Here is a 23,126-nt window from a genome sequence, read left to right as displayed (position 1 = left end):
CGCCACGATCGTGGCCAAACTATGAAAAAGGTCAATTTGATAGTTTATGTACGAAATTAATCCCTAAAATAATGCCCTCTGCTCACTGTAGGCATTTTATAAATAAATAGAACAAATAAATATCCGCGGGAAGGGTGCGCTAATAACTGAATGAATAATTTTCGATTAGTCTTTCAAAGGTTGGTATTTTACGGCAATTAATCATTGAAATATTAAGCTGAGATCTGTTTTTGTAGTGAAGGCAAGTGGAACCGTTCGCGGGTTTTAGAGATTCGAAGAGCTATCGCTGTAAAATGGTAAACACTCTCCAATGTACTTTTTTTTTTTTTTGTTCGGACATGTTGGTTTGAATATATTTACTTTGGCGGATGCTTTCAACGCGTGAGCTCTTGTTTATTGGGGGCATTCGTTCAGTAGTGCACCCGCTCTCTCTTGCCTCGGTATTACGTATACCATATGATATAATTAACCCCTTCAACTAGCAATCCGGAAAATGGGTTTTATCGACGTGTTTGATCCGCTATGGCAATCAGTTTGTTGGAGGATGCTTCATCGACAAAATCGTCTCGTCGACACTGCGCTGTCCCATCGGCGGTTTCATCAAAACGAGCGTTGTGTCGTTTCACAACATAGCTTGCTTTGCGATAGCATTTATGGGCGAGCCCTGCGCACTTTACGCGTCCGTAACGGTCCGCCGGTCGGTCGTCTGTAACCATACAACAGATTGGAGCCTCCACGTAACCACAGTGGAAATGGCGCTCCATATAATAGTTACAAGGTCACGTGACTATAATCCGTACGGGCGATGTAAACATCGTCACTGATGAATCCATGAATCCCGAACAAGAGCTCTGCCGGACAAAAGCTTTTCGATGACCCGTACGAAACCTCAGCACTTTTTTTCAGAGACTCGGATAAAAGTACATCCTTTTATGACTACACATGAGCAAAGGGTTAATGAAGAATTTCTTTTATTTTATTGCCGATCTTGATATGAAGACCGTATCTTTGTTTCTGGAAACCGAAAACTACGATAAGAAATGTCTCGATATGGGCTCATCGGGGCCGCCAAATGGGGCTGCCGATGTCTGCGTCAATGCCTCGTCATTCCGTCGCGACCAAATGCATGGAACCTTTCGCTCCAGATTATTATGTTGACTTTACGACCTCGAGAGAAAAGCTTCGTGCTCTAACTACGGGTTTATGAACTCCATTTTGTGTCCAGTGAAGAACCCCGTTGCGATTGACAGGACAAGAACATATTCTGAAGCGTGGTTATACAAGGACGGCTCTATGACTTTACGGCACTACTGCTGCCACAATAACACGCCGAATGCCTCCAACATGGCACCAAGGCACTGATAGCAGACGATAACGTCGTGTTTGGTTTAGAGTTTAGCCGGAAATAACGTCAGCTGCAAAACGCAAAACGCAAAAAAAGAAAAAAAAAGAAGCGAGCACAAAGAAGTTGCCAAATGCCCCACGACTGACACCACACCCTTTAGCCCCGCCTTTAAAAGGCTAGCTTGATCAGAAGCCCATGACTCGAATCCCCAGATCATACGGCCGGGTCCTCACCGTGACGGTTGAGCCTTCTGCTTTTAATTAAGAGACAGTAAGTGTGCACGCGAGCGTGTGTAACGTAATCATGCCGTCATTTGTAGACCCTCAACATATTAGGTTAAGACATGGAACAATGCTGGTTGAAGCTCGCACAGGGATTCTGCACGTGAGGCTATAATGCTACACCCGTACGATCGCCCACATGTGGTTGGTATTTTAGACTACCGATCTGGCGCAATCCACATGTTTGCGTGCATGTTCTTTTTTTTTTTTTTTGGTGGGCATGTTTTGTTGTTTTGTTTATTTTGAGGCATAACCTAGTTAGCTTCGCTGGTGCTCCGAGGCAACGCGAAAGTGGCTGACGATTTCCTTGAAAATCATATTGCCTCTTTTTTTTTTTTTTCGTTAGGAGACATTTGATTTATCATTCTCTTTTTAATTTTGACATTAGGCTTCAAGCTGAGTTCGGAGCGTCGTGTCTGCCAGACTCTTTTTGTCTTCTTGCTCTAGAGCTGTCATGTTTAAGCAATCTCTACCACATTGGTTTTTTGGATACCCGGCAAGCAAATACCAACAGAGACAAACGAAAGAATTCGAGCGCCCTTCTCTCGCACGGAAGGGGGTGGGGGGGAAGGCGCACGCACCGACGGCCTCGAAACGGAATGCTTACAAGGTCGCTCGGCCTGGTGCAAGAACTCGTTCTTTCCCTGGGAAAGGGCGAGAGATGGTGATGAGAGAACAGTTCCCCTCCCGTTTTCCCCACACTGCCCTACACCATCACCAATCCCTTCTAATCTCTTCTTTGCAAGCGAAGAGGACTCGTCCTTGAAGGAGGACTCCCTTCATTCCTAAGACAGTGTCCAGCGAGCTAAGCGCCCACCGGACCAGTTATCACCTGCCTCGCTCTCTGCGCCTGGTTACAGGAGGGAACGTGATCACGTGGTTAAAGACAGACGTGCGATTAGTTCACCGGGCACCCCTTAGCTTCCTCTATACTTTCAGCTTAGGAGTGACGGAGCCCAGCACGCAAAACACACACACTAAAAAAAAAAATAAAAAAAAAACAAAAAAAAAACGAAAGCGTTGAGAGGCGCGCACGGGCGCGCGGCAAAACGCCGACGCCGTCGAGGCGAGATCTCTTTGCTTTAGGGCATTTCGCATCGGAGCGGCGTAGGGAGGCCTACCCGAAAGCCGGCGCACTCAGCTCGCGGACGAAGACGTCTGTCACGTGATGTTTACGGGGCGCACCGTCGACACCGCTGCGTAGGCTCGCCGACGGCAGCTCTTCCGTGACTTCGTTGCCGCGACCTCTTGTCACCATTCAACCGCACTTAAAAGTTAAGTAGCTCATTTTCGCATGCGCCTTGAGAGATAATCGAAGTGCAGAAGGAATGAAAGACGCGTAACTTAACGCGTAACTTAACGCGCGTGTTGTGTCAGAAAACGCGCTCAACCTTGTTGCTTCTGCTTTCCCCACTCAGTTGCACGAGGGCAACGCATCCTCGCATGAGACTCGACTCGATTGATGTGTCCAGGACAAGGGCTCATATCCATGGGAGTTCGGTTTGCTCTGGTTTCTTCCAAACACTTTTTGTTCGTACCTTTTCGCTTTCCGGGGCCGTAAGAACGGAAGAAATCGAAAACACTGAACCGCACTCGTTGAATAATTACGATGGGCGCTCTCGCGTGCTGAAATTTAAAGGGAGGATGTCATGTTTTCTTTAGTCTACTTATCTATGTAAAAAAAAAAAAAAAAAGTTATTGTCTTAGGCAGTGGTGTGTTCGTTTCACATCGTGCATCCCCGCTCCGCGAATGCGGCCACCAGACGGTCATGTTACATGTCGAAAAATTGCCTTTTTGGAGTGTTGCGGAGGCTGGCGGCAGCGTGCTGAAGTTACGTGTTTTACTCGTTCGTCGGTATTCGCTGAAAAAGTTATTTAAAACCCTGTGTAAGCCGTGAGGCTTGCCGTTGAGAACACGTCAAAAGTTTTACGGAAGCGCAGTGCCGTAGGAAAAAGGCGCAATTCGTCGAAATCAAGTTTACCGCGGCGTGATCAAAGCTTCCTAAGCACGCCGAAGCGCTGCGTCTCTCTGCCTTCGCGCGCTTGGATACCGATCAAGAATCGGCGCCGCGGCAAAGTTTTGAAGGTGTGTCGCGCGTAGATGTTTTTGGGCATCATATATCGGGCACGGAGTTCTGGGTCGTCCAGCTGTTCCGGCAAGTTGCTTTGAATAAAGGGGGAAAGCAATATGGACGGTTGCTCTTATGCACTATTAACCATGTTCCATATCTGCTCTAATGGATCACATGGCAGCACAAATAGAGCAACGCTGTGGAGCAAGTTTGGTTTTCGAAGGCAAAACTACAAGACAGCGAGAATTAAAATTTTTGAAGCGCGACCCATACGGTCGTGTGCAGTCCCTTGGCCAATCACAATTAGGCGAGTCGTGCTCAAACGTCAAGTGCAATGAAGTAGGTTTATAATGGTTCAGCACTAATCAGTGATGAGGAGCTATCGTGCACAATATTCTGTAAATAGTCTTAACAACGAAAAAAGACGTACTGAGTGCGACACAGTTTGTGCGAACAAGTAATCGCTGGTTTTTCCAGTTCTTCTCTTTGAAACCAAGGGATGTCATCCAAGTTATTATTGCTACGGAAGGAGCTCATATAATGTAAGCAAAAACATTTCGTGCTCGCTAATACTAATTGGAAGTAAAATGTGCCGATGTCGTGTTTGCGCTAACAGTATCATGATGTGTACCTTCCCCTCCTCGTTCGTTGCCACTGGCCACTGGATCAAGCTCTTTCTGGACCGCAAGTGCCAGGAGTTACAAATACAGGGTGTCACAAAAGAAAATTTACACGGTCTTTTTTACTGCAAAAATAAACTAGGCATCGCCGAACGCTCATTCTCCGCCCAAAGGTAGAGCTAGAGGTCACAGGCAGATGCCAAAGTTTCAGCCTGATCCGATAACTTAATTAAAAGTTATAAGTGATTTTCTGAAAATTTCAATGGGAAAATGGAGCCCATTTTTGCCCGTTTTCGGTTTCTGGTGCCATAGAGCCCCATGTGTTTGAAAACTCTGTCGGCAACCATTTTCCCATTGAAATTTTCAAAAAATCGCTTATAACTTTTGATTAAGTTATCGGATCGGGCTGAAACTTTGCCATCCGGTTGTGACCTCTAGCTCTATCTTTCGGCAGAGAATGAGCGTTCGATGATGCCTAGTTGATTTTTGCAGTAAAAAAGACTGTGTAAATTTTCTTTTGTGACACCCTGTACAGTCGTCGGGGTAAAGTAAAATGCTGCTCCAGAAGCACATATGGCTTTACACACATTGCACTCGTAAAACACATTTACACGTCGATTCTTTATTGTCATCCGAGCATGCGAAGGCGCAGAGACGCAGTGCTTTTGTGGGCCAGGGAAGCTTTGATCACGCTGCTAGACCGGTGAAACATGCTTTCGACAAGTTGTGCCTTTTTCCTGTGGCACTCTGCTGCCGTAAAAATTTTCCTATGGAAATTTTTACTCAACGGCAAGTTTCACGGCTTACACAGGGTTTTAAAAAACTTGTTTGGCAAATGACGACAAACAAGTAGAAAACATGTCTTCAGCTAGCTGCCGCCATCCTCCACCACGTTCCAAAAACAATTTTTCAATGTGCAAGATGGTTGTTCGGTGGCCGCACTCGCGCTGCAGCGAGCAAGTGGGGATGCGTGATCCGGCAATTGTCATAGAGACCGGTGGTTCGTTCGTTTCGCGGTAGGCCTAGCGGGCGAACGACGACCGTGCTTGCATAACATACCGCAGGATGGCGCCAACAACATCATTAGATGCTGGCTGGAAGCAGACGATGACGTGCCACCTGCTTTGGCCGCTATGATTTATTAAATACTTTCAGCGGATATGATGTGTTACCGCTCGATAATAAATAGGACTGAGGTACACAAACCACCTCTGTCCCACGGTGACCTGAGAGAGCACTGCCATAGACGGAAACAATTTTGTCCTTTTATGAAATTAAGGAACACCAAGTTACTCGCTTATATTTCCCTACGTAAAAGCAACTATTAAATTATGTGCTCGAGCGAAAAGTAGCCACTTTCCGAGATAAGTGTTCAACTTTTACTTTCCCTTTATAGTTGCTTCCCCTTGGCTGGAATGGTTATTGATGCTTTGCATGGAAGGAAATGAGGTGTCAATCATTGTTTCAGTGGCCCCGATTACTTGAGGAACACTCGTATGACTCTTCCTCACTATATTTGCATTTTAAAGGGATGCTGAACCGAAATCTGGATTCCACAAAACACGGCAGCAAAAGCGTGCAACGGGATGCTACAAACACCAAAAGATCACCCATATAGCGATATCTCAACCACATTTTTTAAAAAAGGAGGTGCATTTGACAGATATGTTGACGTCTTGTTTCTCCGAGAAGAGTCGAGAAGGAAAGGGAACGGTCTCGCGTCTTCCCCGCCTCGCCGCCTTGATAGGGCGAAGCGAAGAGAGGAGAGAACCAGATACGTTGACTCGACGTCCCTCGTTGGCCTCGTTCAATCTCGATCTCTTTTTCCAAATATACGGCCGTCCATTCGAAATATCGCCTTACGAGTAGTGTTGTAAGGATTCTAGCGTCCCATCTACAGCTCCTGCATTGTTTTCTGAAATCCAAATTTCGGTTCACCACCCCTTTAAGGAAAAGTGCATGTTACGACGTGTAGTTTATTCGCTCTGTTAAAATAGTTTTATTGCCCTGCAGTTGTCGAAGACTGAACTGATTTAGTGAATGGATCGCGATTTAAAGGCATTTTGCGTTTTTACTTTCTATCCCCTTCTATTACAACACTTCCAACAACAATCTTTTTGCTGTAAATATTTGTCTGTGTTATAATCACAGTTAAAATAGTTTTTATGGCACTTTGAGGAACTGCGGGGTTTTCTATAGTACTTGCATCGCTTTTTACAAGGTGATGAACGAGAATTACCTGCTCCAAAAGCTGAAATCGGAGGGGGGGGGGGACACGCTACCACAGCCATGATGGAGCACTTACACATATTTTTGTTGCAGTCTATACTTCTGAGCATCGCCAGCAATGACGGGCCCATGTGCTGGACGGACCATGGGACGCCACTGAACCGATCATTCTCGAGCCAACCACGGGAAAGCAGCGGCTCCCAGAACCCGTCCTGGTGTATTTCAAGTTAGGAGCGTTAGGAGCCTGCCAACATTGGTCGTCAGCTGCGATGCCTCTACAAAAGCCGCTATCCCATGCCGGTCATTCGGGGCACGCTAGCACAGCCGTGATGGAGCACTCAAACATCTTTTTTCTGCAGGTTGGTTATTTGAAAACTTCAGCTTGCTGTCATTCTAGCAACTAATGTCTGCTAGTGGTATTGTGGCCCAGTGATGGCCAAATTTAACACAGCTCTCTCAAAATTTTCTGACAATTATGTTGTAAATTTTTTTGATTCTACAGTTAATGACAACTAGTTACTTTCCAAACAAAAGTTGCTAGAATTCTTGCCTTTGTTCTATGCGTTTGTATTTGGTTAGACAGCACTAAACCCTGGTACATGGAAGATTTTAAAAACTAGGGCAAAAGAAAGAAAAGACTATTTAAGATAGCCAAAAACTCGAATTTCGAGGCAGCCTGGACCAAATATAACTCTTGGGCCAAACTCTGTATCGAACGTATGCATTTCTTCGAAGACAAATTTTGTAACTGTGAACTGCCTTCAATATTATAGAATAACCAAAAAACGTTTTGGAAACTTATTTCCTCATATCAGTCATCCCGTTCAATACTCTTGATGAACAATGATGGCACTGTTATTTCGGACAATGAATGTCCTACGGTTTTGAACAATTGCTTTTAGTCTACTTTTACTGATGGAGATAGTTCCTTTTTACCTTTTGTACCAGATGTAGATTTTAGGTATATGGACCCTATTTCTATAACACCGTCTGAAATAGCGATATTAATGATAACCTCAAAATTTTCAGCTTGGCTGGTGTCGACTCAATTAATACAAAAATTCTAAAAAATACCAAGGGTTGTCACAAAAAATAGGTGACGAGGCGAAGTAAAACTGAACAAAATGAATGTTTAATGGGGCGAACTTTGCCCAAATTAAAGGGAAATAACAGCACGTCGGGGGCGTCGAGTGTCTTCAATACAACAGGGTCGAGCACAAGCGATAACTGATTGCATAAGGCCACGCGGGGCTTCTTTTATAGCACTCTCCTTTCTAGAACATTCTTTACTCGAACATTCTGTACTCGAACATTCTGTTCTAGAATTAACCACGGCCTTCTCAAATTTTCTAGAAGCATTGTCTTAGGAATAAATAAAGACATCTGCCGGTCCCAGGATTCAAACCCGGGACCTCTGCATGACAGTCGGGCGCGGTGCCCGCTGGGCTACCCCTAAGCACGCAGTAATATGCAGTCTACTTTTCCAGCATTCATCCACTGGTTGCATCCCACCCGAGTGGAAGGTTGGGAAGGTCGTTCCAATCTACAAAAGTGGCGATCGTCACTCTGCGGGAAGCTACCGTCTCGTATCATTAACCAGCGTTGTATGCAAGTTGTTAGAACTCAAAATATTTTCTCATGTAGGATGGCATCTGGAATCTACTAACAACTTTTTCTACCAAAATCAGTACAGGTTTCGTAAAAGATATTCATGCTAGAGGCAGTTGCTGGAGTTCACCCGTGATATTCATGTTAATATGAACACTAACTCCCAAGTATGATGCCATATTTTTTTATTACTCTAAGGCTTCCGATCATGTATCTCACTGTCATTTAATATCAAAACTTTCCTCACTAAATCTTGATTCTCTCACTTTATCATGGATTCGAAATTTTCTTCGTGAAAAACAGCACGAAAGGGAAAAGGACAAAAAGGAAGGACTACATAGGATAAGTGCTTACTAACAACGGATTTTTCATTGGAGTGTGTAGATGGCACTATGTTCGCTCGGGTATAAGGCGCACCGTGGATTTTGCACTTCCTTCTTCTTCATTGCACACTCCACATGCTAACCAAGATTCAGAAAATGAAACTCACTGTTCGTTGGAGTCAGTGAAGGTTGGCTTACTCAAGATGGTCTGTTTTTTATTATGTAATAGGTTTCCTTCATCATGTAATAGGTTTCCTGCAGTTTGCACCGCAATCTCGACAGTGTACCGCTAAATGCTAGTATGCGGTCCCTTGCAATGAGCTTTGGTGTTCTCAGAGTCCGATGTTCAGGCATCGCCTGGTCACCCAGGCATCCTGGTCAGCAGATCAAAATCAGAAACATTAAAAGATATATTTTTGTAATTATTGGAACTTTAAATATTCTTAAGTGTTTTCTGTATGCCCAGTAACCTATGGGGCTATCATGTAATGAATACTCTAACTTGCCTAATTTCTGTGTCCTGGCCCCTTTCAAGTGATTTCATTTGGGTTTACAGCTTTCTTAAATCACACTGGCACCTGCAGTGCACTTACGTGCAACTCATAGTTTGCAGGTATCGGGTGGTTTAGTTTGTCATTGCATTCTGTTCAGAACCTAACCACATTCCACATTTTTTTGTTTTTCTTTGTTTCAAGGTTCTATAGTTGTTCATATAGACTTGATTGCTGTGCAGGTTACGAACATTGCCTTCCACTTGAAAGCTGGACGTAACCCAGTAATTATTTTTCAAGAATAGATACGAACATGTTTTACTCAGTGCTGCATCTTGTGTGCATTTGCTTGCAATTTCTTACTAACACAGTGTTCGAACACCTATCTCTGGGAGGTGCACTTGGCAGTAACCTCTGAAATTAACTTGTGACAGCAGGCTTGAAGAAACTCATTGAATGTGGAAAGTTCATTTTGAAAGGTATTTTTCAAACTTGCCTTGTTAAAATGGTTTCATAGCATAAGTCACACGTTGGTTTCACTGATTAGTGCCTGCCAGAATGAATCTGAGTTACCTGCACTGCGCTTATGTATAACTCATAGCTTGCAGAAATCGGGAGGTTTAGTTTGTCATTGCATTCTGTTCAGAACCTAATCACATTCCACTTATTTTTTTTCCAGGTTCTGTAGTTTTCCGTATGGACTTGATTGCTCTGAAAATCAGAGATTGCCTAGTACATGAAAGCTGGACATGGCCCACTAATTATTTCTCAAGAATAAAGGTATGAACAGGTTTTACTCCGTACTGCATCTTATGTGCGCTTGCTTGAAATTTCTTGCTACCACAGTGTGTAATTATCTGTTGAGAGACACAGTTGGCAGTAACTTCTGAAAGTAACTCGTGACAGCATGCTTGCAGAAACTCATTGATTGCAGCAATTTTGTCTTCGAAGGCATTTTCGGACTTCCTTTGTTAATTCGTAGCATAGGTCTCAAGTTGGTTTTGCCGTCTAGTTCCCGCGAGAGTTAAGCTGAGGCTCTTGCAATGCGCTCACGTCTAACTCATAGTTTGCAGAAATTGGGAAATTTATTCTGTCATCGCACTCTGTTGATAATCTAATCACATTCCATATTTTCTGTTTTGCTTTTCCAGGATCTGTAGTTCTTCATATGGACTTTATTGCTCTGAAAATCAGAGATTGCTTTGTACATGAAAGATGGAAATGGCCCACTAATTATTTCTTGAGAAAAAAAGGTATGAACATGTTTTACCTAATACTGTATCTTGTGTGCACTTGCTTCAAATTTCTAACAGTGTTTAAGCACCTGCTAACCGCTGGGATGCGCAGCTGGCGTTAACTCCTGAAAGTAACTTGGGCCCACAACCTAATCAGATTTTATGGTCGCTAGATATTTACTTTGAATTGTTCCGGCATAAAAAATGAGTTGGTGTGTTGTCCGTAACTTGCGGCGGCAAAAAGCTGCAACTCTCAATCACTGAGCTGCACGTCATGCGTGACAACGGGAATCATTCAGACATTAAAAATTAGCTGCCGTGTTGTCCATACCTTGCAGTAACGGCTAGAGCCTGTTGAACTGCTAGCTGCAATGATCTAATAAAACGGACGTCTCAGTGAACAATAATTATATTAGTAAAATGCTATATTTATTGTTCACTGAGACGTCCATTTTGTTAAGTCACTGCAGCTAGCAGTTTAACAAGCTCTGGCCGTTGCTTCAAGGTGCGAACAACACGCCAGCTAATTTAAACGATTCCCGTCGTCGTGCGTCACGTGCAACTCTGTGTTTGAGAGTTGCGGTTTTTTGCCGTCGGAAGTTACAGACAACATGGCAGCTAATTTTTGATTCCGGAACAATACCCGTATCTGTGCATCACATGCAGTACACTGACTGAGAGTTACAGTTTTCTGCCATGCTTCTACCCAGGTCAAGTTACGGGGAAAACCGTGGGGCCTCATTACTGTCATGCATGTAATAGATAGTTAATGCTGTGACTGTGATGGAAGACAACACTAATTGTATCGGCATCAAAAATTAGCTGGCAATTTTTATTAATTTGACGGAATTTGTTTTTACAGTGAATGTACTTTTTGTCAGGATCTGATGAGCTTGGATTGTGTCTAACTCTTGACCGGGAATCTCCGACGAGTCCAGCGTGTAATCCACGGCGAAAGGCCCTGTACAGCGCTATTTGTAAGTGCTTTTTATTCTAATAGTCCGTGAGAGACGTTATGATTGGTTATTTTTGTGTTCGAAGTCATGTTTATTTCATTTTCGCTGTTAAAATATGGCTGTCTTCTTGGCGGTAGATGTGTGCTGTAGTAAAGTCCTCCCAGTAGGTCCAAAGCCGAATGCCACAGAGTGTTGAGTTAGTCCTTATTTGCCAAGATTCGGCTTGTTGGGTGCGAGTGGAGTGTCAGTTACGTCACTGCGATATGTGAATGTATTTGCCAGGAATTATCTTTACTCAACGAGTTTTTTTGTTATGTGACTGATTTATTTTAAATTCTTGATTCATTCAAATGTCATGTTCTGTTCAACTGTCATGTTCTTTCGTATAACAGGGTATTTATTGGACTGTTAATTTAGTAGTACATTTGACACTGGTTAGCTGAAGAGGGAGGCTAGCGGTTTGATTTTTAACTTGTAAATAATATGGAGGTAATATGGGTACATTTATGACTACATATTTCTGTGCCGCAAATACCATAAGTCTTAAAACATTCTTTTTTTGTTTTCAAATCAACGTAGAAATATAGGTGTGAACTTAAATGGCAAGTTTGTAATTATCAGTTCTTAAAAACACCTGAAAAAAAATTTTTTTTTTAAAGTCTTGTTGGCGCACGGGTGTCAAAGAAAATTGCAGCAAAAAAAGCATTTTATTTTACAGAAATATTGATGGCGCGAGGTGCCTTGCAATTAAGTCAGTAGTCACCTCCTTTCAACTGCTTTTCTCTTGGCATTCGGGCATGTGGAGGAAAGGTGGATCGGCTTCACCTTCACGTTGAGGTGGAAAGAACGAATGACCATCTCGTTGAGGTGAAAAGAGCAAATGACCATTCTGTCATGTCATGGACTTTGCCCGCATAATTTGAAATCAATCTTTTGCCGTCAATATTGCTCTGAACATTTTTTTTTCGCATAAAATTCTTTTGACACGCGCGTCCCAACCAAACTGCTTAAAATAATTTTTTTTTAGAGGCCCTTTAAAGCTAGATGAAGGGTTGAGGGTCACTATGATGTTGCAAGAGTAGGCCTAAGCAATTTATAAATTCACCTTCCTACTATTTGAAAAAAAGAAAAAAAAGAGCTCTAAATTCGACCTTGCAATGCATGTGCTTGCACCTGCATTCAGAGTGGCGCAACCAGTTCATTCACATGCACCAAGAAATTTAGAGTGCACATCTATTGTGCAGCTCGCTGCATGATGAAGTGGCACACATGAACAGCTTGCTGACTATCTAGTAGTGTCGGTTGTGGCGGAGCTTAAGCAGGCCATAATGCATTCTTTGTTTTGACATGTGGCACATTTATTAATTATTTTAACTCTTGCGAATCACAACCTGTGTGTTCTTCGGTTGGGCTACTTTTATATATATATATGTATATATATATATTTTTTATAGAATTTGTGCATTTTAGTATGTATAATTTTTTATTTTTTTATTAAGGTTAAATGGTACTTTATAGCAAATTAGCTCCTTGTAGAGCTGAAATTACATTCAGTCAATGGTCTCCCCAAACTGAGATGTTGTATGCATTTGCTAGCTTTTTTTTTTGTAAAGGTGTAAAATAAACTATAGTATACGGCAGCCAGCTCTGAAACACAATAGATTGTTCACACTAATTAATCTATAAAAACTTGGACGATTCCACTTGGACAAATCCAGTTGTTAAGAAATTGCATTCATCCTACCCTTCGGGAAAGTCTGTATATAGCTATGTCTTTCGCCACTGTGGGCAGAGGCCAGCTAAATTGCTACCGTTTGGAAGGTGGAGGGGTGATGTGCAGGGAAGCTAAGCCCTATCCCTCTCTCCCATATTGTCTGCTATAATTGTTTCAAATATCAAAAAAAGGGGGGGGGGCAACTGCCCCCTCCCCTTGCACCCTTGTCCCGATGCCACTGTCAGGGGGTAATAACCTGGGGATGCCATAAATAAATGCAACCACTTACGGCTGCCATTGCATACAAAGGAGAAAATAGAGAGAGAGGGAGAGCGATGTGGATTATCTTTCCCTTAGGTATTCATGTCAGAAGGGGTACTAATGGTTTTGGATGGTTGTGGCTGAGCGAGATAGCCATGAGTGCTGCCTAAGTGTTTGGTTCGGACTCTTGTTCAATCGGCAAAAAAGCAAGTCCCAGTCAACTATTCAAGTATATCCTATGAATGGCTCCTGGGATTTTCGAAAATGGTCTATTGTCTTGCAAATGAGTGTGCTGGTATTAACTAAGGACACTTAGCAAGCTGTTTACTCATTTTTTAATATTGCTGACTTTACATTAAAGCTGGTGAACTTTCAGCTTTCTGCAATGCATAGTTTTTTTTATTAGGTCCAAAAAAGTTGGGTATATCTTTCTTGATTGGATTCTGCATTATTGTGATCATTCAGCTGTGTTGAATGAAACATATGGGTTTCTTATCCCAGCCTTGATATTTATTTTTATGCAGTTGGGGGGTGGTGGTCATTGCCTTGATTTCATAGTGTTTTGGCATAGAATTTTAGGAATTATTGCCATATAAGAACACACTTTCCATCAGAAAACTAAGCAACTTCATTCTTTGCAGCTCCTGCCATGGAGGTGGTAAAGAGCCTGGCAGCCCTGCTGAAGGATTCACCAGCTTCTCTCATTGAGAAGGTATGGTATACCATTCTGATATAATTTCTAACCTCTTAAACGAAGTGAAAACTGGCTCACATATCAATTTCAGTATGCATGGTAACTCAGAACCCTGATCGCAGGTACCTGTGAAGCAAAAGCAGCCAGGGAGGCTGTTCTAAGAGCAGCCTCTCTGGCATCTCGTAGAAAAAAAGAAACCTGCAGTTTAACAGAGATTCATCATCACCAACTCGAAGAACACACAAAAAGCATCGAAAGAAATCAGAAGAGTAGCTTTAAAATGATGAAGTTGTTTAAAAACTAGGTTTGCCAAAAAAATTTAAGAAATATTATAATGTGACTAAATATGGTGAAGGAGATGTTCAAACACTTGCTCTGCACCTGTTGCTGGGCTGACAGGCAGTATTGGTCTTATGCCTTCAGCCTCTATAAAAGATGCTCTAATAAAGCAACAAGCAACAGTGTTTTATATAGGCATGTACTACCTCAGCAGACTCCGAGCATACCGAGATACATACAATAAAATGCAAATAAGCCTGTCGTGCTTATTTGGTAATTCTGGCAATTTATAAAGACAATCTGGTGTGAAGTGGGGAAAGAAAGTTTAGGCTTCAATCTTTGAGCTAGTTGAAAGGCCAAAATTATAGCAAAAGGCAGGATATGGTGTTGTTGCTCTTATTGTGTGCTGGTGTAACATGAACAAATATTTTCATCTACAAATTCTCACTTTACTGAAGTGTCCCTTTAATGGTGTGCTACTTGATGTGCTATTTGCATTGTGTTGTATTTTTCTGGGCCCACGAGGGGGCCACATATATTGCCGCGCATGATGTGGTGGCCGAGTGGGCACCACTCCTGGGTGTCATGCAGAGGTCCTGGCTTTGAATCCGGGGACCACTGCAGTTGCTTAATTACTCGAAAAACCCGTGGTTCTAGAAATTTGCTCACAGTGCTCAATGCTCAATGCCTTGTGTTGTAATGGTCTCATATATTGAACCGCCTCTACAGAGGTCAGGGAATTTCACCTGAAATTGTCAGGGAAAATTGGAAAAGTTGGGGAATTTCTAAATAATAATTCGCTAGACACCCTGAAATTGCTGTAATTACCCCGAGGAGACTGAGTAGACTTTGGTAATTATCTTCCTTTCAAATACTACAAATTGCCCATGTTTCTTCTTCACAGGAGGAGGATCATGTCCAGCCAGCCTTCCCTGTGATGCAAGTCAGGGGAGGGGCCTCAAGTTCACCACTCACAGTGGTGCTGGAGGACTGCTCCTTCGAGGTAACGGACATTGTGGCCGGTATTGCGCTCATTCTTGCGCTATACTGGGTCCATGACATTTCCTGCTGTCCAAAAGCATCCTGGTCACTTGCTGTGATTGGCAACTTCATTGGCTTGACCTACAAGACCAAGTCATTCTTGGTACTAGATTTAATTTAAAAACTGGAAGATTGAGATCTTAAATGAGTGTATTTTTTTACATGTACATTAAAATCTGTTTTTTTTTAACGAGCACCGTATTACTGTTTTCACTCGACCTTGTATGAGGGCCTGTATGGGCACCCTCTGAAAAGGCTCAAGCAACACCTTTCGTCCTGTGAGCACATGCAGAATTCTCTTCGGACATTCGCATCCGTGCATTGCGGAGTGTTGTAGCTGTGAACAAGAAATGCCCATATTCGAGGGAAATAAACACCTTGCTTAAGGGATTCAATGTCTTGGAAGCTCTTTGTTTGCCCTTCTATAGAGTTCAGGCACACTACATGAAAGGGAAAAGATAACACCTAACAGAGTGTACTTTTAGCTCTGACGTAGAGCTTAATTAACACTTCTTATGGAGCTGAAGTTACCCTTTACGAGGGAGTTAAAATAACTCTTGGCATGAGAGTGTAGCCTTGACCACTCATTAGAGTTGTTCTATTTGCACCTAAGAGAGTAGCCACAACATTCGCTTCGAGGGTACGTACAACACCACCTGTAGGAGTCTATGCTACTCTTCAAAAGTGTTAATTTTGCACCTCATTTCAAGGAGTAACCCTTACCCTAGAAAAGAGTAACACTAACTCTCGTCAAGAGTAACTCCTGGTTACTCTCAAAAGTGTAAAGTCAACACCTTGTTTTGAAGAGTAATTGTAACTCTTGTCAAGAGTAACTCCTTGTTACTCTTAAAAGAGTAAAGTCAACACCTTCTTTCGAAGAGTAACCCTAACTCTCAAAAAAGGGTGGATTCTGCGACAAACCATTTACACTCCAAAAAGTGTTAAGATGACACCTTTTTTTTTAGAGTGTACCCACTATCCATCCAATTAGACTCGATCAGAGCTCGGCATCCTTGTTAAGACCGCAACCCCTGCTGAAGAAGCAGACGAACTGAAGTTTCGCCTACTCTTGAGAAGATGCCTCCCCCGTATACTTTCAAATCTCACATAATTGACAAAATGGAGCTTAGCTATAATCTCGCCACGGTTCATTTAGCACGACAAAGGCCGGATTTACGAAGAGCTTCTTAGGCTTCGACAATGTAGCTAAAATGTTCCCAAGTTACGAACATAGCAAAGGAGAGGAGAAATCGGTATTCATGAACTCGTTCGTAAGTAAGAGGTGGAAAACGATCTTCTCGTAAGGAAAAATACTAGAACTTCCCGGGCCCCACGGGCTCCCAATCCCCGCGAGAACGAACTGCTGGCTGGGCGTGGTTCCGAGCACGTGGATATTGAACAACAAACGCGGGTGACCTTTTCACCAACGCTTGTGTGGGGTCGTGTCCGTGCAGTGAAATGTCGAGGTTACTACGATTTAAATAGGCCCGAATGCCGAGACCAGGATAACCGCTTTCTTTGACTTCTACGAACTCGATCGCTACGAAATAAACAGAACTGTCATCGTTGCTAAAAGGCGACGGCCCGCGAAGCTCGTTAGCAACAAAACGTTCAATTGGACTAGTCGGTTCATGACTGGATAGAAGCGCAGAAGGACAGGGACAAAATGAAGAATGTGACGACCACACGAAGCGCACTCGCAACTGAAAGTTCATTTAAAAAGACACTGACTTATATACTTTACTGTGTGTGTACGTTTAATGAGAAAAAAAAACAAGTGGTCACACTTGCGCGTGACTTCTTCCACGCGACGTTCCCCTTAGAAAGCCCCCTTCTAAATCTCCTGACGTAGGTTGCCCGACATCGTGTAATCGAACAGGGTCCGTAAGATTCGGGCTCGTCTTTCAGAGTCGCCAAACGGTCTGATCCACTCCTCGTAGGAGCTAGGAGTGTCTTAGCCCAGTTGGGCCGAAGCATCGCTTCTGTGTGTGGCGAGGGCCTCACATTCCCAAATCAGGTGGTAAAGTTTTGGGAGTGTGCCGTCTCCTTTGCTTATTTGACATATTTGGTCGGGGGGTTCGTAGTGAGGGTTCAGCTTTCTTTTCTTGATGGTCTTAAATTTTTGAGTCATGTATGGTGTTGTTGCGCCACCCGTACGAATTCGTCGTACGGGTGGCCACGTCACTTTCAGCCACCCCACTCTCTATCTAAAAATAACATTTCCTTATCTAACAGTGCCACAGACGACTGAATGATGCATTTATCGGCGCAACCTGTTTTGATGACAAATGCTTCTTTAGTCTCCCTAGTTGCTTTTTCGCTGTGTCGTCCCAAGATGGTTCTGCTTGAAAACAAGGGTGTGGACGGACATCGATTGCAATACACGGCCAGATGCCCAGACGGCGTCACTTTGATAGCTGCTGCGTGTTCTCTACCACGGTCATTTACGCAGCAGCCTGTTCGCCCCACGTTGGTGCGCGCGCAGGATAGTGGAACGTCGTAAACGACAGAAATTGTGCAATCAAAAAAATTGTTCTTTTGTATTTCTTTTTGCATTCGTCACTATCTCTGTCCTGAGCATTGATTCTGCTGCATAATGACAAAAGCATATTCGGGGCCGAAAGAACAATCTGAATATTGTAACCCCCCGCATTTTTTTTTTTTTTTTTTCAAATTGTGGAAGATAGCATAAAGGTAAGGAAGGATGGCAGACATATATAGTAAATAATGCAAAAAGAAACGCAAAAAAAGTTTTTAGGATGCACAACCTCTGTCGTTTACGACATTCCGCTATCCTGCGGGCGCACCACCGTGGGGCAAACAGGCCGCTGTGTAAATGACCGTGCTAGAGAACACGCAGCAGCTATCAAACAGACGCCGTCTGGGCATCTGGCCGTGCATTGCGACCGATATCCGTGCACCCCCTATTTTCACACATAACCATCCTGGGTCGACAGAGCGGAAAATCAACCAGGGAAATTCACGAAGTGTTTATCATCAAAACAAGGGGCGTTGATAAATGCATCAGTGAGTCGTCTGGGGAACTGTTAGATACGGAATTTATATTTTTAAAGAGAAAGTGGCTGGAAGTGACGTGGTTTTATTGAATTATTTGAGTCAGTGTTTTTCTAATAAACTTTCACTTGCGAGTGCGCTCCGTTTTGTTCCGTTCTTCACTTTGTCCCTGTCCTGCGGCGCTCATATCCAGACTCGTTAGCAAAGCGGCGTACATAAAAACAAATCGCCGCGGCGTTTTTCGCGGACTCAGAGACGCTGGAGCGAGCCGATGTCTAAGAAGTTACGTTTTAACTGCGAGAGTGTCAGCAAGAGCCAAGTAAATACCTGTTCACACTCGGAGCGGACGCGCGTTTGATCAAGGCGTTGAATTAGCGCTGATGGACCGCCACTTGGTAAGCCCTTTAGGATCCATATTTTACGCTTGCGTCTCGATGCAGACGTGACACTTGGCAGAGGCAAGTTGGACCGCTATTGCGTAGCTCACACCAACTGTTCTAGCTCGACCTTTTTGACGGACCTTCGTGTCTGAATAAAAATGACATACTAACTAGTAATAAAAAAGTGTACATACCCTATGCTGCGAAGGTAATCTGTACGGCGCTTGTTAGCTCTATATCGCAAAGAAACAAGCATATAGAATCAATACTGGTTTGTTTTCGGCGAGAGCGTTCGTCATCAAGTTACTCTCAGAAATAGGGGGTGTACGGGGGTGCGTACACCCCTTGTCCCATTTGTAACACCCCAAATCTAGATTTCGACGTTCAGTCTATTGGCGCGAGCTGGTGATACCAACTTTTACGACCGGTTTGATAGCTGTTTGATATAAAGTAGTAAATAGCTAATGTTCGCATCAAAGACTAGAAAAAAAAAAAAACCCCAAAAACCTGAGGTTTAGTAGCACGGCCACAAACACCTTGAATGTCTTACTGTAGCCTTTAATACGTACATCACCTATTCTAATAAGTTGTATCGCTCGACTATCTAGCCGCTCGTGATAGTTGGTGTTGTCGGTTTGACGTCAGTGGACTGAACGTCGAAGTGTTGTTTTTGGAGTGTTACATATAAGACAAGGGGTGCATCCCCCCCCCCCCCCCTCACCTCCTATTTGTGAGAGTTCTGCCTCGAAAAACAAGGGGATAACAAGGGGAAGAGATTGACCTCATAATGAAAAATTTAGGTCAAGAATCAAACTTTTATAGGGGAAAGAACCACAAGAGTTGCACGCGCATATTCCATTCAGCAAGCAAGCCCGTCGTGGGCAGACTGTCTTGGCCGGAGATCGTCGGAGCGACGCTGCGTCGGATCAGGTCGGAGTGCCCTGCTAGGTGTATATTCTGCTGCTTGGCGGCCGCTTGGGCAGTAAGATCGTTGGCGTTGTAGCTTTTCCTGAGTGTCTATGAATCCAGCGTTCAACTCCGTCGTGGTTGGTTTGAACTAGTGCTTCATTTTTTCTTGATGCTTAAAGTTGTCCGCGTGCGAAGAGCGCGTCGAAAAATAAATTGTCCGTTGGTCGTCTCAACCAAGTAACTTAGCGACACTATCGGTTGTGTTGATTGGGTAGCAAAAAAGCGCGTAATACACCTCCGCTGCTGTTGTAGGATTCCATCGTAACCTGCGCAAAACTTACGATAATTTTTTTTCGTGAGTACGAATTTGTTCTTAGGTTTTTGTACTACGTACAGGTCCCGTCAAAGTAAAACGGAGCGCCGGAGCGGCGACCGAACTGCATCGCCGCGCTATCTAGCAGCGCCGGCCGCAACTGATAGGTGCCGTCTGCGCATGCGCGCGTGCCGTTCGCGGTGTCCTCCGTCTTTCTTGTTTGATCCTCGCATTATCGGCGTCTCGAGCTGCCAAAGGCTGTTCCGATAAACACCACTAGGTGTTCGACTCGGGCTCATACGGGGAGATAACACTGAAGGCAGGTGGGAGAGAGGGGCGAGTGTTGTCGGTGAGCACCGCTCCTTCTGCTATCAGGCGACGATTTTAGGAAGAGCGTTGCGCCGCTCGAACCACCGATAATGTGTGGGTGGGAAGAAGAAAACGGAGGCCCAGCGGAAGGCACGTTCGCATGCGCAGATGTAGCCTATCAGTTCCAGCCGGCGCTGGTAGATAGCGCGGCGATGCAGTTCGGTCGCCGATCCGGCGCTCCGTTTTACTTTGACGGGACCTGTATATTTTTAGCGTAAGATCGTTTCGTGAAATTCGGCCTGGCGTCATTGTACTTCTAGTTCAGGATATAAACCGCTGCTTCGATTTCTAGTTTACGCTATACCAGTGGTCTCACAACTCCGACGACTCGCGGGCCAGATTCGGCCCGTGTAATCGTTCCGGCGGGCCTCAGATGGCCGCAGCCTTTCCAGTGACGTCCATCCAGTGGCCCGCTGCTCCCAACGCAAGAATAAGCGCCTGTAAAAAAAAAACGGCTCCGCGACACGCACCAAGAGCGCAAGCGAAGATATCAAAAGGAAGGAGAGAAAAACTACATAAAAACGCAGGTTCTCTGCGGATAATATTCATTGCATATTGCCATTACCAGAATTACAATTCGTATTTCCCTGCATCTTGTGCGCGTAACTAAAAAAATATGAATATCCTTTGCGTTCTCGTGCATATAGTGCGTACTGATTTCATACAATTTGTATTTGTCTTTTGCACTGTGTTATTATGCCAAAGTTCCCACGCGCTTTGATTCATGTCTGGTGAATTCTCGGGATCCCTATAGTTTGTAATCTCAGAAATAGTGAAATATTTCACTTAAAAATAAAGCATATGCATTTGCCCTCCTTACTTTTTTTAATGTGTGGTTTAGCACATATTTCTCTATTTAAATGGTTATTTAAGCTTATTTATTTGGTATATCCTCAATCATATTGTGTAATTTCCGGCCCCCGAGACTGCAAGAGGTTTTTAATCCGGCCCCATAGCCAAAATATTCAGAGACACCTCGGCTATACACTTTGCGCTTCTTAAAGGAAGGACGGGTTGTGTTTTACAGCAATAGCTATTATAGGCTCTTCCCACCCCCTAAATGACACCCGTTGTTTATGTTGCGGTTATTGGTGTTGTAGTTGTTATCATTGTTGATGTTGTAGTTGGCGATGTAGGGCATCCGCTGTCGATGTTGCCAAATCCTCGAAAAAGATCGTCCGCCGCCCACGACAAGAGGTCCTCTGGGTGCGAAACGGAGGCTTCGCACCCAGCGGACCACTGTGCTAAGACAGAGCTCTAACAACCCGGTCTAAACTGTAATACCTCATGCCCACTTCACGCGCTCTCTAAAAAAAAAAAGTTAGCCAATAACAAATTGCCATGGTAGCAATGGGAAGCACTGTCAATGACAAGAGTTCGTGCAAGTGAGGCGCGCTTTAGCGTGCTCCGGAACAGAAATGAAACTAAAGAGAAACCGGAATGCACACGCACAAAATATAGTCAGACGTCTATTTTGTTTTGAACATTTCTTTTCACGTTTCCCGCGGTGCGTGAACACGATGCCGATGTCCACCGACTTGGCTGTGACTTTAACACTAAATTCTAATAATAATTCAATATGGGCTTGTTGGTTAGACATTTTGGTGGTTTGCTGCGCTGCCTAAATGCAAGAAAAACGCGCTTGATAATTCTGTTTTTCTTCTATATTTTTTTTTAAATTTCATCAAGAGCGTTTTTTTTGCCTCTACGCAGCCCAGCAAACCTTGATAATAACCACGAATTAATGAAGGACTGCTAATTGCTTCTCTAACGGCGAAAGCTTAAAACTGTAAAGATTAAATAGAAGTGGAAAAAGAGGGGGGAGGTTGTTAAAACTCATGTTAATTTAATACACTACCCCACGCAGCCGCGGGGCAGGGTGATTGAAGAGGATAGGTCAAAAATCGAGCTTCCCAGCGACTCCCTCCAGGCGCTTAGTTATTTTAAGAAATCGACGTTTATCGAGCGACACTTATTTGCAAATTTTGTTGTGTGACAAATTTTTATTGCAAATGACAAGTTCGACAGTGCCGAACTCCGCCGATGAAAGATTAAAAAAAATAAATAAATACGAGGGCATTTTTTTGAAACTACCGCGCTTTTACAACCGGATATTTTATAGTTTTACTTGTTAAATATCGAAAACATTGCGAAATTAACCGCAAATATTCAAGAATTTGAGAATATAACGCAAATAAACTCCGATAACCCCTGAAGATTCGAGAATGAGTAAATTCCCTAAACACGCTTCGAATTTGACGAAAAATGAAGTCCGTAAACACGAAACCCTATTTACGAGATGACAATCGGTTAAGCGTTTTCATCGTGAGAATTTCTTGGCCTCGTGTGGCATGGCAGTAACGAAAACGGAATAATTATCGTAAATGGCAGCTGGCAATTAACGAGCGGAAACGACACGAGGAACAAGCGACGCAATTGAGATTTTATTTATAATTCCAAGAATGATGTCATCCTAACACAAACGTCGCAAGGACGACAAACATAATTTTGTGTGCAGGTATAAAACTGCAATCATAAATATTAAAATATTACACCTTGTTAACAAAGGCCTCAACAGATTATCTATTACAGGGTTGAGAGGTCTATCCCCTACAGAAAGAAACATATAGTAGTTTCTTATGCATTTTATAACGAAACCATCACTGATCGTTAATGTGAGGCATCTAGTCCGGTGTGCGTATTATATCAATTCTGCGGTGTGCACATGTGTCTTAGCACCCAATTAGAGGCCCCGGACGCAGGAAGAGCTTAAAAATGTTTTCTAAATATCCCAGTTTATCTGCTCTTGATGAAATAATTGGCCGTAGAAAAAAAGCAAAAGCAATCTAGCGATTATGGTTCCAGTCTCGAAGGTGAATTTTAATACCCTGACTCTGTTAATTACCGCATTTTAGAAACATGCTATAGTTTTTAGCTAGCTAAGACAATTCGAACAAAGCCCTCTCACGAGCTTCCTGATCGTCATAATTG

General features: G+C 43.5%; 1 protein-coding gene across 1 annotated transcript; it reads left to right on the top strand.

Annotated features, from left to right (window-relative positions):
- Nucleotides 1–11,147: 11,147 nt before the first annotated feature.
- LOC115324376 lies at nt 11,148–15,328 on the top strand. Its single transcript, XM_040217281.3, has 3 exons — nt 11,148–11,181; nt 13,777–13,847; nt 15,013–15,328. The coding sequence occupies exons 2-3, from the start codon at nt 13,785–13,787 to the stop codon at nt 15,268–15,270; spliced, it is 321 nt and encodes a 106-aa protein (XP_040073215.1). The 5' UTR covers nt 11,148–11,181; nt 13,777–13,784; the 3' UTR covers nt 15,271–15,328.
- The last annotated feature ends 7,798 nt before the right edge of the window (nt 15,329–23,126 follow it).

The sequence above is a fragment of the Ixodes scapularis genome, unplaced genomic scaffold (genome assembly GCF_016920785.2).
Source record: "Ixodes scapularis isolate PalLabHiFi unplaced genomic scaffold, ASM1692078v2 PGA_scaffold5__190_contigs__length_132052651, whole genome shotgun sequence".
Taxonomy (NCBI): Eukaryota; Metazoa; Arthropoda; class Arachnida; order Ixodida; family Ixodidae; genus Ixodes; species Ixodes scapularis.
The sequence above is the reverse complement of the archived record's forward strand: the minus strand, read 5'-3'. Positions and strand labels throughout refer to the sequence as shown.

Coding starts and splice junctions, on each gene's coding strand:
- LOC115324376 (XM_040217281.3), top strand. CDS start 13,785: ATGGAGGTGGTAAAGAGCCTGGCAGCCCTGCTGAAGGATTCACCAGCT. Junction 13,848..15,012: donor CAGCTTCTCTCATTGAGAAG/GTATGGTATACC, acceptor TCTTCTTCACAG/GAGGAGGATCATGTCCAGCC.